The 15,606-nt window shown below is 36.7% G+C and overlaps 1 protein-coding gene across 10 annotated transcripts in view; it reads left to right on the plus strand.

The window, feature by feature from the left end:
• Positions 1 to 15,606, plus strand: part of LRCH1 (leucine rich repeats and calponin homology domain containing 1) — a 119,010-nt gene that overhangs the window by 67,077 nt on the left and 36,327 nt on the right. For 3 of the 10 annotated variants that reach the window (XM_085215847.1, XM_085215837.1, XM_085215842.1), the window contains exons 7-15: positions 1,891 to 1,975; positions 3,139 to 3,244; positions 4,391 to 4,503; positions 7,875 to 7,942; positions 8,996 to 9,082; positions 11,098 to 11,187; positions 11,305 to 11,341; positions 13,345 to 13,458; positions 15,419 to 15,466. In XM_085215847.1, the coding sequence (XP_085071973.1) occupies positions 1,891 to 1,975; positions 3,139 to 3,244; positions 4,391 to 4,503; positions 7,875 to 7,942; positions 8,996 to 9,082; positions 11,098 to 11,187; positions 11,305 to 11,341; positions 13,345 to 13,458; positions 15,419 to 15,466 (748 nt within the window). The remainder of the gene's footprint in view (positions 1 to 1,890; positions 1,976 to 3,138; positions 3,245 to 4,390; positions 4,504 to 7,874; positions 7,943 to 8,995; positions 9,083 to 11,097; positions 11,188 to 11,304; positions 11,342 to 13,344; positions 13,459 to 15,418; positions 15,467 to 15,606) is intronic. The other 7 variants (XM_085215838.1, XM_085215843.1, XM_085215839.1 and 4 more) reach the window with 7 other exon arrangements.

Raw genomic sequence — 15,606 nt, forward strand, 5'->3', positions numbered from 1 at the left:
TTAAATTAGTTGACTCCAGTTGGAGTTCAGCTAGTTTAGTTTTCTGTGACATGGCTAAATTACTTCAGTCAGAATCCTGTACTACTTGGCTAATAGCTAAATATTTTTGTCCAGTGCACAGACAAAAGCAACAACCTTTAGGATGGATTATTTTATTGTTTTCATTAATCCTTAAGTTAATGAACCATTCCGTCATTTTACTTTACTACTAGCAGACTGCAGATGTGTAGTTTGTATCCATACTATGCTACTGTGTGGGATGAAATGCATTCTAGAGTCCTGAGGGAATTAGCTGATGCAGTTGCCGAGCCACTCTCAATGATATTTGAAAAGTCACGGCAATCAGGTGAAGTCCCTGATGGTGAGTGAAAAAAAGGCAACATCACGTTCATTTTTAAGAAGGGAAAAAGGATGACTCTGGGAACTACAGACCTGTCAGTCTCACCTCTGCTGAGAAAGATCATGGAGTAGATCCTCCTGGAAGCTGAGCTAAGGCACATGAAAGGCAGGGAGGTGATATGGGAAAACCAGTGTGGCTTCACCGAGGGCAAATTCTATTTGACCAACCAAGAGACTTTTTACAGTGGTGTCACTGCATCAGTGGACAAGGTTAGAGCCACTGATATCATCTATCTCAACTTCAGTAAGGCCTTTGAAATGGCACCCCACAACATTCAGCTCTCCAAATTGGAAATATATGGATTTGATGGGTGGACAGTTTGATGGACAAAGAACTTGCTGCAGGATCAAGTCCAGAGAGTGGCGGTCAATTGCTGAATGTCTGGATGGAGATCAGTGATGAGTAGTGTCCTACAGGAGTCAGTGCTGGGACCAGTACTCTTTTAATGTCTTCATCAGTGACATTGACACTGGGGCCGAGTGCACCCTCAGCAAGTTTGCAGATGACACCAAGCTGTGTGGTGCAGTTAGTACACCAGAGGGATGAGATGTCATCCAGAGGGACCTGGAGAGCCTTGAACAGTGAGTCCGGATGAATCCATGAGGTTCAACAAGGCCAATTGCAAGATCTTGCACCTGGCTCAAGGCATCCCCTGCTACAAAACAGGGAAAGAAAGGATTGAGTGCAGCCCTGCCAAAAAGAACTGGGGGTACTGGTAGATGATTAGCTGGACATGAGACAGCAATATGTTCTCACAGCCCAGAAGGCCAGTCGTGTCCTGGACTGCATCCAAAGCAGTGTGGCCAACAGGGTGAGGGAGGTGATCCTGCCCCTCTACTCTGCACTGGTAAGACCTCACCTGGAGTACTGGGTCCAAATGTGGAGTCCTCAGCACAGGAGCAACACAGACCTGTTGGAGTGTGTCCAGAGGAGGACCACAAAAAAGATCCAAGGAATGGAACCCCTCTCCTACAAGGACAGGGTGAGAGAGCTGGAGCTGTTCAGCCTGGAGGAGAGAAGGATCTGAGGTGACTTGACACTGAAAGGCTTTTCAGTGTCTAAAGGGGAGCTACAGGAAAGAAGTGGACAGACTCTTTAGCAGGGTCTGTGGTGTTAGAACAAGAAGAAATGGCTTCAAGCTTAGAGGGCAGATTGAGGTTGAACATAAGGAAAAAGTCTTTTAAAGTGAGGGTGGTGAGGCACCAGAACAGGTTGCCCAGTGATGTGGTTGATGCCTCGTCCCTGGAGACTTTCAAGGTGAGGCTGGATCAGGCCCTGGGCAAACTGATCTAGTGGTGGTGTTCCTATTCACTGTAGGGGAATTGGACTAGACGTCCTTCAGAGGTCCCTTCCAACTCTAAGGATTCCATGATTCTATGATATCTTCACTGACATTGATAATTGTTGGAATTTTTCTCTAAGTGAAAATGGGACAGAATTCTAACTGTACATGCTGTGATAGCTTTCTATTGTTTTCTGTTCACATCTAGCATTGATGACCTCTACCCAAGTAAAAAGGACTCGGATTCAGGTGTTGGTAGTGACAATGGTGATAAGCGTTTGTCAGCAACAGAGGTAAGTTGCCCCTTTCTCCACACTCTTATTTCTTAATATGTATAGCTACATTTTTAGCTATGAAAACTGTGCAACCACGTCCATGGCATGAATTTATCACTTATAAAACTTTAGAACGAAGATAAAAGAAGACTGGGATTTTTTTCCAGTTTTGTATCCACGTTTTTGGATACGTTTTTAAGCAATAATCTAGAAAATAGAGTCCAAACCAGAATGCTGTCTACTCTTTCCAGCCAAATAAATGTTATATAAATGTTATACGTCTGGCTCCTTCTTACTAGTTTCCTCTCTGACTTCTGAATTTTTCATGTGGGAGATTAACTCGAGTTCGTATGCTCAGTCCTGATATGTTCTGTGGTGTTGTGGTTATGGTAGTTTTCTGGAGAGCAAGAGCTTCAGAATCTTTGCACATCTTCATGTGCATCTATGCTGTGTGTTTCCATGCTCTGGCAGTTAGGCAGTGCTGGAAATAAGCCTTCAGAATTTTTCTTGAGCTATTTTGTGTGAGTGGGCAAAGAAAAAGGTTGACTTCCTGAGAGTAGTGTTGTACTAAGCAGTTACAGCTACAGTTACACATTTCCTAGAACTTCTTTCTGAGGCTCTACTCAGCTGAACAGAGCACTAATTCCTGGGAAGTCTTTTCTTAGGTATTCAAATGAGCAGTTAGGCTTCACAGATAATTATAAATAAGTAAGTAACTTGTATTTCAGTAAGAATCTTTCTGAAATGTGTAACTAAAAGAATTTGTGGTCTGACTTAATGAGTATAAAAGAATAGGTTTCTTCCTATTAAAAAAAAAAAAATCAATAATTTTCATGTGTTTTTCTCTTCCTTTGAGGAAAAGTCTGTTGCTTTTGACACTTGTTTGGAAAGAATCAAGCTTAGATACTGAATTTGCAATTACTGCCAAAGCAAATAGAAAATGAATCCAGTTATACTCTGTTAAATACAGAAACACATATAAATACAGTGGTTGCCAATTATTTGGGCAAGTCTTTACATAACTGTACAAACATGCAGTCCATTCAAAGAGGCTTACAAATTATTCTACCATTATTACACTTCCTGAAGTTGTTAGCTTTGTAGTGAAAGCATGTATTTTTATGTGTTTTATTAAATCTTGGATTTAATGTGAAACTATTTTTTCTCTGATTTCTTCTTAGCCATCTGATGAAGATACTATCAGCTTTAATGTTCCAATGTCAGACATTGTGGAAGAAGATCAGGTTGTAAAGGAAGATTCAGGTCACCATGCTAACTCAAGAAAAGGTTGGAATGTCAAAACTGTGGAGGTTAAAAACAGGAAATTTCTGTTGATAACTTTATAAGACTGTAAATGGAGTCTGAAAATGTCACAGCACAGCGAGTACTGATTAGTCTTTCTAGTCTTCTATCTAAAAACATGAACTTTAACTTAAAACTTAAAAATTCAGTGTTTGATTTTGCTTTGGATAAAAGTTGATTTTCCTTGCTGATTTTATAATCAATCAGTAAGAATTATTACAATTAATTTATTTGTGGTAAATTCTTTCTTATCCAGGAGGCTTTCAGGTATGCCTATGCAGTCATTTGGAACAGAAAAAGGTTTTACAGCAGTTTTAAACTATACCAAATTGAGTATAGTCATTTTCTGTGTTGGTTTCAATGAACTTCTTGCACCTTGTCTCAAGGATTAATAAATTCTGTTTCTCACTAGGGTAAGAAAAGTGAGAGTCAGTCTAGCCTAGAGGGAGGTGTCCCTGCCTATAGCAGGGGTTGGAACTAGATGATCTTAAAGGTCCCTTTCAACCCAAATCGTTCTATAATTTTAAAACAAGCTTCCAAGTCAGTAATCTCAGTGTCTAATAACTTTGTCAAATACCAGCTCACATTCTGAATTAGCAGTATATAAAAGTGGAGTGGCAGTGTGTGTAGTTATATCTATATTTTATTGAAGTTACACCTTCATTAAAGTTATCCGCGTACTGATAAAAGATGATTCCTTATGATCTGCACATACTATTGGTAAGTTGCAGGATAATATCAGTAAGCTGGAAGCCACATAAATAGGAAACCAGCATTTAATGAATGTTTCATGCTAGATTAAATTAATTTCAGTTGAGATTCTCATCAGAATATGGTAATATGCAACTGATATAGTAAGACTCGCGTCCTGCAGTGCTTATCACCCCATCAGAGAGTGTAAGGGATCAAACAGCTGTATTGAGCCAAGGATATTGATTTATTGAAACTTTGCAATGAATAGACATCTCTCCCTTGAATGAAACAGTCTGCACTTTTTTGAGGTTTTTAAATATGGTTTGGACTTAAACTTGAATTCATTTGGTTTTGAGCTCATAATTTTAGTGTTCTCGTGAGTAGTAAATTTTCAGCTGAACCAGAAATAATTTTGTCTTCATTTATTGTTGTTTTCAGTGGAATTCCATCAGGGATCTTCTCACTTGATTGTCAATGATAAATCAAGAGAGACAGGAATCCGGCTTGATGAATCAGATGCTCTTACTACAGAATTTATGAGCTACATTAAGGCAAGTGTGTGTTCAGTTCTTAGCAGCAGAAAATATTTTCACTGCTATCCTAATTATAGAGCAATCAGGAGTGAGGAACTACAGACATTATAATGTATAAAACACCACAGTTAATATTCATTGTCATAAAAGATCCAGAATGCAAAAATAGATTTAAAATTATAATTGATGTAGTACAAAGCTAAAATAAGATCCATAGAAATGAACAGTGAATCAATAGTGATTACCTCTGTGTGGTAACTCAAGAAGTACACTTTATTATGTAGCAAGAACTGCCTAATAATTTATTTATTTTTAAAAACATAATTAGGTAAACTGAGTTTTGAAAGATTCTAATGAAGTTTCAAGTGAGTACTTTTTATCCTGACATTTATTTGCTGGATATTTTTGCTCAAAATTTTGTAATGCAAAAAGATATTTAAGAAAGTAGTGTTTTGTAGCGTTCTTATGGAAGTGAGGTCTCTTCTGGATTTATAGACCAGAAAAGACTTTTTAATATATATATTTTTGGACCAGTTTTCTGCTTTTATGGATAGTTTTGAAGAATCTGAAGAGGCTCTATCTTTGTGTTGTATCCCTTACTGAAAAATGTGTGCTGAGAGATAATACTTGGAAAGAGAAAGCTTACTACCTTTCAACTTCTTGGAAATAGAAAAAAAAAAAAAAACAGACTGTTTGTTCTGAAAAAAAAAAATCTCAATTTGTGCAACTTTTATTTTTTCTAGCAACAAAACTTCACAGATCCTGTTTTGCTGTTTCTAGCCTCTGAGGTGACAACCACCTCTGTTTGTTATCAGGAAACTTTATTCAGTGCATATATGTTGCTTCTTATTTCTGTTACTTACAAGTACAGATCTTAACTCAACAGCATTTAAGGTCACAAATGATTTATTGCCTAAAACTTCACTGACTGTAAGAATTATTTATGCTGAATGTTTAAGACACATTGAGTTACCTTTTATTGGCTTGTTCTTTAGTGATTTCTTTACTAAAAACTTGCTGTAAAAAGGTTAACACATTGTAGGTTTCCTGCATAAAGATTTTCAACAAAGGTACACATTTGAGGTAAATGAACTAGACAGAAGGGGATTAGAATGTTTTCGTCTTCTCTTGACAAAGGTAGAAGTACAGACATCTGAAGTTGACAGATTATATTCTGTATGCTTGTTATTTGCTTGTTCTTGTCCATTCATCATCATGATTTTCCTTAGCAAATACTATTCCCTTGGGAATAACCTCTGTCATGTAATAAAATAGTATTATATGAAATAATGTGTAGCGGACAGTGGTTCAGTAAGAGAAGTTACTGTATTGAATGACAGTATGACAATATTGCCAGAACAAGCTCTTGGATTTTTCTGTTATCTTCTTAACGTTAAGGCAGTTGAGAGCACTAGTTGTTGACTTGAGCAGATAAGTGCATCTTTTTTTTTTTTTTTTTTTTCCCCAGAGGATTTTGAACCCTGGACTTCTTCCTTTTGCAGATTTGAGTCAATTGTATTCTTTGGTTTATATTTACTCATGTACTAGCATGCATTTTGAGACTTCTGAAACTGAATTTCTGGTTAACAATAAAATAACAAAGCAAATGATATCCTGGGCTCCATCAAAAGAGGAGTGGCCAGCAGGGGCAGGGAGGTGATTGTCCCCCTCTACTCTGCTCTTGTGAGGCCCCATCTGGAGTACTGTGTCCAGGTCTGGAGCCGCCAGTACAAGAAAGACAGCTGTTGGAGAAGGTCCAGGGGAGAGCCACGAAGATGATCAGGGGGCTGGAGCACCTCCTCTACAAAGACAGGCTGAAGGAGCTGGGCTTGTTCTGCCTGGAGAAAAGAAGGCTGCAGAATGACCTCATTGCAGCCTTTCAGTACCTAAAGGGAGCCTACAAACAGGAGGGGAATCAACTCTTTGTAAGGGTAGATAATAGCAGGACAAGGGGAAATGGTTTTAAGTTGAGAGAGGGAAGATTTAGGTTGGATGTCGGTGGAAGTTCTTTACAGAGAGAGTGGTGAGGTGCTGGCACAGGCTGCCCAGAGAGGTTGTGGATGTCCCGTCCCTGGAGGTGTTCAAGGCCAGATTGGATGGGGCCCTGGGCAGCCTGGTCCAGTATTAAATGGGGAGGTTGGTGGCCCTGCATGTGGCTGGGGGGTTGGAGCTTCGTGATCCTTGGGGTCCCTTCCAACCCTGGCCATTCTATGGTTCTGTGAATATGTTAAATCAATACCAGAGGCAGTGAAGAAGAGTTTAGGCTTGATAAATCTGTAGTTTTCATAAGTTATTCCTAATTTGTAATGCAGTATCTATTTATATAAATATGCCAGAGGCTGAGATTTGTCTTCTAGAGCAATTGCTAGTTTTTTTAATGTGTCCTTCTTATGGGAAAAATCATATGATTCATTTCTGTATTAGTAACTTGAAAAAAAAAATATGTGAAGAATGGCTTTATTTGTTCTACTAAGGATTGTTACTGGAAAATGTGTCATCCTTGGGGAATGTTAAAGGAGCTGGTATACCCCTCAGTGACACATCTGGCAGAATTGTATAGTGTTTATTGGTACAGGGTGATGCGACAGATGTGCCAAGCCCATGACACAAAAAAAGGACAGGCTTGTTTTCTGCTGTTTATTCTCTACTACTATAACTACACTTCTACTCAGAGAGCTTCTTTCTTTAGTGACAGCTGAATTACTTCAGTAATTCATCCAAGAAAGAGAAATTTTCGAAGTTTCTTTCTTGTTAAGATTGTAAATAAAAGCATAAGTAAGGGACTTCAATTTTCTAACACATAGCATTTCACAGTTATGGATAGAACAGAGGCTGTGATTTATTCCTACACTGAATCCCAAATAACAGGCCAACTGCAGCATGTCAGTTTTGTTTTGATTTTATTTTATTTTTTAAACAGCTGTTAAAATTATCAAGTAGGAATCCTATTAATAGTTATGGATTAAATACATAATTGTTAGTTTGTCTGTTTGGAATTTCCTTGCTCTGTAAATGTAGCTGTATGTGGGAGGAGAGCAAGTAAGATGAGAGCTAGAGTCGTGCTCAATTGGACCATTGTTGGCGTACACGAGAAAGGCACAAATGAAATCTGGGACATAGAATGAAGAATTCTCATGCTACTTGACTTTCTTTTTAGAGTTAAAGGAGGGTAAGGGCTGTTGACCTCAATAAAATCTCAACAATGAAAATAAGATCATGTAATGAGTATCTTAAAAGCGAATAGAGTGAGAGGTGAAGCAGAAGTGTTGGATTGCTTCAACTGGCCACCCTAAACTGTTAAATAAAATAGGTCAGAGCTGAGTCTGGAAGGAAAACTTATCTGCTTGCTTAATTGCGAAGTTCAATTCTTAGTATCACTTTGCTTACAGAGCAGAGCAGCAGAGTGTGATGAATTACTGAGAATTGAAGAGGACGCACAATGGCAAACAGAAGAAATGTAAGTATTGCTTTGCCTGTAAGTAATTAACTGTAAGTAATTAACTGTATCATTTCATTAGTTGACCAAAACTGGTGTTTTCTTCTCAGTTAATAATTTAGTAGACTTAAAAGCATACAGCAGTGCAGCTTTCTGTGCGTGAATGTGGTGTGTTATATATTACTGATTAATAAAGAGGGTCTTAGCTTGCAACTAATGTATATGTGGTAAGAAAGCTGTAATTTGGCATTTTTTAGCCAATGTAGAGCCCAGGTTTTTAAATTAGGTATTTTGATATGTAGTTTGCTTATCCTATTGTTTTTAAAAATTAAATTTAACTCATAAATTCTAATGCACAGGATTTCTTTTCAAAATCTTTTTTCTTACTTTGTCATAATTTTAACCTTGAAACAATCAGTAGCTCATAGGTATTAGCTCAAGTGCAGTGTAAGTGAACATCAGTCAGTGATGGGTGTTCATAAGAAAAACAGATCTAGCATGACAGTGCACTGTGAAGTTCTCACTTCAGAACAGTGGAGTCCTATGTGATTACAAATAAAAATTGAAAGGAGGAAAAAATAAGCATGTTCCAAGAATCTTGTTGGCAGAACTATCAGATGATTTTTTTTATAATTAAAAAAAAAAACAACACAACAGCAACAACAACCAAATCTTGACAAGCAAAAGAAAGCATGCTGTGATCCATTAAAAAGAATTGTCACATTCTGTAATAATATATGTGGTGAATGTGGTTGGTAGGAGTCAGGCTTTGAAGTTGGTCTGTTTAATGGATATGCAAAGATCTTAGTTTCTTAGTTCATCACATTTTTTTATGTATGCACGTATTAGTTTGGGAAGTTTTGTTAAAGGCAAAGTGCTGGTGATTTTTTTCTGAAGACACTCTTTACATAAATTCAGCACTTATTAGTTTGCACAGAGGCTGTTTTTACCTTCCCTCTGTATTAGTTGCATGCTTAGTTAGAAGATAGAGTTCACAAATAGAAATTGAGACAACCCTGATAATTGCTGTTTTACTTTTTTTTTTTTTTTGAACGCTTTTGTTTTCTATTATAGAATAAATATGTCAGAAGAACAAACTATTGATATAGCAATGATAGAACAACTAAGAGAAGCAGTAGATTTGTTACAAGATCCCAACAGGTATGCTTAAAATAGCAGGTGTCTTATGTATTTATAACTTCTGTTGAGTTTCCTGTAGAATAGTCATATCTCTTTTAGTCTGTACAAACTCCTCTTCTTGTTAATACTTGAGGCACTATGTTGGAATTGGAGAAGGTTTTCTGTCGGTGTTTCATCCCATGTTACTGGGATGCATAAAGAAGGTACTTGAAGTAGTGATGAAGTTCTGGTAGTCTTTCTCTGAGGTCAAAAAGGGAAAAAGGAAGAGTCTACTAGTGAAGGTATTTCTCCTGGCTATAGAAGGCAAGGCTGTCTAATTTATATGCATCTTTTAAGTGGCTGAAGTCAGGTGGAATTACTCTGGGTCTGTGAATAAACAAAGGATTAAATATATAAAAGAAAAACAAAAAGAAGAAGCTTGTCCTGCTTGAAAGAACTGATGAATGTTGCAGGTACTTCTATCCCTGTGCTTGCTATTGCTTTTCGTTGTGTAATCCCTTTCAAAAATTAAGCTCATTTTAAAACTAAGAAGCTGATTTTTCATCATCGCTTATACAATGTAGCTTTTCTAGAGCTTTAATTCTCTGAACAATAGACACCTCCTTATCATTTCCAGTCTAAAATGTTCCTGTTTCTCCTTTCTTGGCCAGTTCATGTAGCCATTTCTTCTTATGACTACACTGTTCTGTAGCTTAAAAGTCTGTTTTGATATTGCTTTTTCACTTAGCATATCTTTCTGCTTTTTAGGACTGAAGTTCTCTCCTGTTACTTTTTCTGGCAAAGGAATTATCTGGCTTTATTTTGAATCATACAGAGAATACTTGAATTCTTGAATGGAGTACTAAATAGTTAACAAAAAAAATCATATAAATGAAGAGCAGTCCCATGGTTTCTGTGAGATAAAATTCTGTTGCTTCTGTATCTCATCTGTAACTTATTAGTTTGCAGGAGAAGTGTTGCAGATAAGATTGAAAAATAGTCTGGTTTGAAGGAAAGTGGCAGTAAAAAATCTCTTAGCCTTATAAAATTTGTTGCTTTTTTGTTTGTCAGATAATGCCTTGACATTTCCTACATTTTTTTTTTGCTAATGAAATGTCAAAAGGCAATGAAATATAGACAGTCTCCATTTCTCCATGCATGTTCAGTTGTGCTTTCATAGCACAATAGTATATGAAATGCGGCTTTTAAAGATGACTATAAATATGTCACGCACATATTTATTTTGCTTTGTTGAGTGCTAAATGGGCCATTCAAATGTCTATTTGTTTTATGCTAACAAACAGACTTGTCCAGCATGACACTCTTGGGTGTCTAGTACATATCAAATGAAGCTTGATTTTGCATTCTGTTGTGGATGCCTCATCGTTGCTTGCAGCAACAGGCTAAAGCAGTAGGTGATGCTGAAGCATACCTTGCACACACTGATTAGAGCTCCATGTAGAATATATCAATTAGTGTTATTTTCATTTACAAACATGACTAACTTGTGGAATAGGACCACAATGACTTGACAGTTTAATGTTCTGCACGTCTTCTGTGCACGTTAACAGTAATTCATTTCAGGAATGGAAAAGGATTTCAGACTCAATCTGTTCCAGTATTCTCTTCCTTCACTCTCTTTTCTGTATTCATTGCTTTATTTCAAATTGTTGCCTACTGGGAGATGGTTGCTAGTCTGCTTTATTTTCATACATTGTAAATTAAATTTAGATATTTAACCAGGGTTTTGGATCTTGTTAAAACACAGAATGCTAGAGGTTGAATGTAGACGTCTTCAGTGTTATATATTATGTCATGTGACTGTTAATAGTAAACAGGTCCCTTTGTTTTGATACAAGTTATTGCTCAGAGTGGTACTTTGCAGATGTTAATGTTGGTTTGACCAAGATGGTGGTACTTTTATAAGAAATAAAATAGAGCAGATTAATATCACGACTAAAAATATTTTATATGTCCATTTGTTTGAAACTGAATACTGAACATAATGATTACCAACTCTATACCCCAGTGCAATGTTTTTATTTCAAACCTTACAGATTAAGCATGGATATTTCAGAAAGCAGTGATGTGAATCTGTATCCCATGGAACCAGCAACAGCTTTAGAGTTTCAGGAATCTACAGTAAAGTGTGTTTATCTACCTTTTTTTTTAAAAAAAAAAAAAAATTAAAAAAAATGCATTTGTTAGAATCTTGAGTTTCTACAAAATAAATTACATATTCACATTTGTTTCTTTATACATAGCAGTCAAATGCAGATGGAGATGTCCTCCCTTGGCCAGGTATGTTAATGAACATATTACAAGATATTTGAGGGGTAAGACAGGAAATGAGCCAGTAATTTCATCCATTTTTAATCTACCTAGTAAGTAAAGGAAAACAATGGTAGACTGGAGGACACAACTAGTTCTTCTAAATTTTAATGCAATTGTTGTTTATATATGTGTGTGTGTATATAGAGAGAAACTATATATTTATATATATATATATATTTATATATATAATATATGTGTGTATTTAGACATACACACACACACACACACAAATTATTTTCTGGGTTTATCAGTTACTTCTGCATGTTATTTTTTTCCTTTTTTTCCACTCAGTTTGTAGAAAGACAGTCATCTTTCCATACAGCCATCTTTTTCATGTATTGTGTTGGTTATGAGAATCAATTGCTACTGTTCACAGCTCAGCTATGTACATTCTTGTTCTCTTCCAATATCCCTATTCTAGTGTAAGGAAACAGCATTCATTAAGGATAACTCCAAAATATTTTGTAAATGAATGATTACTCTTTTCCTAATGTGCTGTCACCATAGTTATGGAAGGAAGATATGAAGTATGATTTGGAATTTATAGTATGTTATGTATTGCTTGTTATTTGAAATGTATGTTGACTGGTGAATTAGTATTCTTTATAGAATACAATAGTTCAGTTGGAAGGGACCTAGAAATATCATCTAGTCAAACTGCCTATTTTTTTGAGGCTAACCGAAAGTTAAAGCATACGAATGAAGCATTGTCCAAATGTCTCCTGTCCGTGGCCAAGCGTGGGGCATCAATTGCCTCTCTTGGAAGCCAGTTCCAGTTTTTGATGATTCTCATAGTAAATAATTTTTTCTAATATCCAGTCTGAAGCTCCCTAGCGCAGCTTTTTGCTGTTCCATGGCTCCTGCCATAGGTTCACAAGAGCAGAGGCACCTCCTCTCCCCTTCCCCTCCTCAGGGAACTGCACAGTGCAATGAGATCACTTGTTGGCCTTCTATTCTCCAGACTGGACAACGTGTCCTCAATTCCTTCTCATAGGACAAACCCTCTAGCTCTTTACCAGCTTTGTCCCCTCCTCCAGATGCTCTCAAGAATCTTAGCATCGTTTCCATATTACAGAGCTCACTTGGCTTCCAGGGCACAGTGGTGGCTCAAGGTGAGCCTGTTTTTGCCAGCAGTCCCAGATCCTTTCTGCAGGGCTGCTTTCCAGCCATATATCTCCCAGTCTGTACCTGTGTCTAAATGTCTAACATTGCTCTGTCACAGGTGCAGAAACTGGCATTTACCTTTGTTGAACTTCGTGGCATTGATGATTGCCCAATGATCTGATCCATCTAAATTTCTCTGCAAGGCCTCGTATCCCTCTTGGGAGACAACAGCACCTCCCAGTACAGAGTCACTGGTCATCTTGGTGAGGATGCATTCCAGTCCTGCATCCAGATCATTGGTAAAAACATTGAACAAGAATGGCCCTAGGATTGAGCCCTGGAAAACACCACTAGTGACTGTCTGCTAGCCAGTTGTAGCTCTCCACTTACTACAACTACAACCCTCTGAGCCATTCCATTCCCCAGCGTAGCATGAATGAACCTCTTTATCTGAAAGTTGGACGACGTGTCCAGAAGGACGTGCTGTGAGGAGTGGCATCAAAAGCCTTAGTGAAATACAGGGAGACTACATCTGCTGCCTTCCCTTTGTTCACCTAACAGGTGATCTTATGGAAGGAGATCAGATTACTAAGGCAGGACTTCGCCTTCATGAGTCCATGCTGAGTATGCCTCATAATAGCTTTGTTCTTTAAATCCTTTCAATAATCTCCAAGTAGTTTATTTAGATTTACATAATGACCAGTCTTTTACCACTGGAACTGCAATTATGTAGTGTCTGCTCACTTTTGAGTTTGCTTTTCACCACAGTACTTGTCAGAAATACTTCTGATGTAATAGTGTTATGTAAAAAAAGATACAGTTCTATTCCCAATGATTCACAGTCTAAAGAGAAATATATCTTTCAGAAAGAAAATGCTGAAGAGGAACTAGAATTTCAGAGGAGGAGGGAATTAATTATGGAGAAAGCCAAGAATGAAATGAGAACATGTGAACAGGGTGAAAAATGGTCATTGAATCAGGTACGTAGGTGTCTAAATGCAATAAATATGGAAACATTTGGAATGAGTCACTGTCTTCCATTCACTGGTAGGGAAGTAAAAGCCCTTTAGGATTTTTGATAGTGGTATTTTTTTTTGTTTATTCATGTTCTTCCCTTACCTGAATGTAAGTGGGATGTTAATTAAGACCTATCAAGAAAAAGGCTGAGATTGATGTATTTTCTTCTAATAAACATTATTAGCAAAAATAAGTATTATCAGAGTTGGATCTTCAATGATCTGGTTTCTCTTCCTGCCCTTACTCCAAATACAATAAGGTTTTGTATGCAGCAATGACTTTAACGTGCTTTCTATTACATAGAAGACTCTGTGTGTTGAAATGATACTTCTAAAGTATCAAAAATATTGTAAGTTTTGTATTTCAATGATCCAGAAATGAAGAACTGTGAAAAATTCAAGCTTAAATATTTGGTTCGTACTTTCTTACCTCAGGACTGATTTCTTTGTGAATGTTCTTGCAAGAGAATTCTGAGAACAAAATGAACTAAAGTTCTGCCTGCATTCATAATACTTTAGTACAGTGTATCTTATGCAGCCATAGACCAACTGGTATATTTCATGCTTTTCAGATATCATTACTTGCAAATACTCCTGTGATCTCTTTGTGACTTAATCTTTGTTTTTTTCTTTATAAAAGAAAGAAAAAAGTGTGCTTTATATCTCCATGCTTTTCTTGAATTGTCATACATGGAAGTTAACATACTTTATTTGGGATTGATTTTTAACTACGTTGCTAATGTGTTACACAAAAAGTTAATTTGATGTCAGAATGCACAGCATGCACATTCTGTATTTTAATGAATCTCTTTAACAAGAATGCTGCTGATTCATTTTTAAGAACCTTTTAAATGAGGGAATTTCCTAAAACCTTGTAGAGGGCCTAATCTAGTCCTGAATGCAGGTGGAAGCACAAGGTATGTTCCATTCAATGGAAATGTGTCTTGCAAGAGTGAATTTAATCATTCTGCATACAGTAAGCACTTGTAGTTTTCAAGTTAAATGTAAATTTGGAGTTCTCACTGGTGACTTGTGTGCTGTGAGAGAGTTTTGACCTGCAGTGTAGAATTAACTAGCTTGTCTGTCACAAGGACAGTCCCTGAGCATAGAAGTGCTTAAACATGCTAATCTCCAGGTAGAAATGGCAGGGATGAGATTACTAAAATTTCCTTCTATTAATTCTAGGTAATACAGTGGTTGAGGTAAGATTGTGAAAGAAGTTGGTAGCTGTGGATCATATTTTATTTTTCAAGCTAAAGTAGTGGCCAGGAAAGGTCATTTATCAAAATGTGTGTGTAATCTTCCTTCCCATCTTAGTAACTTTCAGAAAATTCTTCAAGTTCTGGGACCAGTATTTTGAGGACTGTATTTTTAATCTCCACTTTTTCTTCATTAAAAAATTTGCCCTAATGAAAGGGTTTTGAATGAATTTATAATCCATTTTTATGTATGCTAATTCTATTTCTCCTGAGTTATGACTTATACAGAATTAACAATTGTTTGATATTTTATTGACATGATTTCTGTGTTTCCAGTTTAGCTATAGCAAAAATGGTAACAAAAGGTATGTTGTAGGGCAATTACAAAAGGAATTGCTTGCAGAATGCTTCTCTCTTCAAACCTATATTTAAAGTCTTTACTGCAGTTGAGAGACTGCAGATAAGAAATTAAAGACAAATTTGTGCAAATAATTTCCAGAGGAGAATTTTTAAATGTATTTCAGTTAGCCTAGCATCAAAGTATATATCAATCATGAAAATTGTTGTGGTAAAAAAAAACACAATACAATGCTGAAAAATGCAAATATGAAAAGTATTGAATATTAATGAGTACATGACTGTTGTGATTAGAATACTGTGTGACTGTGTATGACCAATACATTTGCTGAAAAGATCTTTTTTTTTCTTTTTGTCCAATCATGCAGAATGATGTAATTGTTTGGAATACAAGTGGCCAACCCTCTCCCAATGAGGTAAGATGGTAGTGCATTTTGTTTGTCTTCAGTATGTGAATGGTCAGTAGGCTCTTTATGGAATCTTATCCATAAATTTTCTGTGCAGAACCAGTGTTTCTTCCTCTACTTTACATTGTATATGAGCACCTCACAAACAT

The sequence above is a fragment of the Meleagris gallopavo genome, chromosome 1 (genome assembly GCF_905368555.1).
Source record: "Meleagris gallopavo chromosome 1, MGAL_WU_HG_1.1, whole genome shotgun sequence".
NCBI lineage: Eukaryota > Metazoa > Chordata > Aves > Galliformes > Phasianidae > Meleagris > Meleagris gallopavo.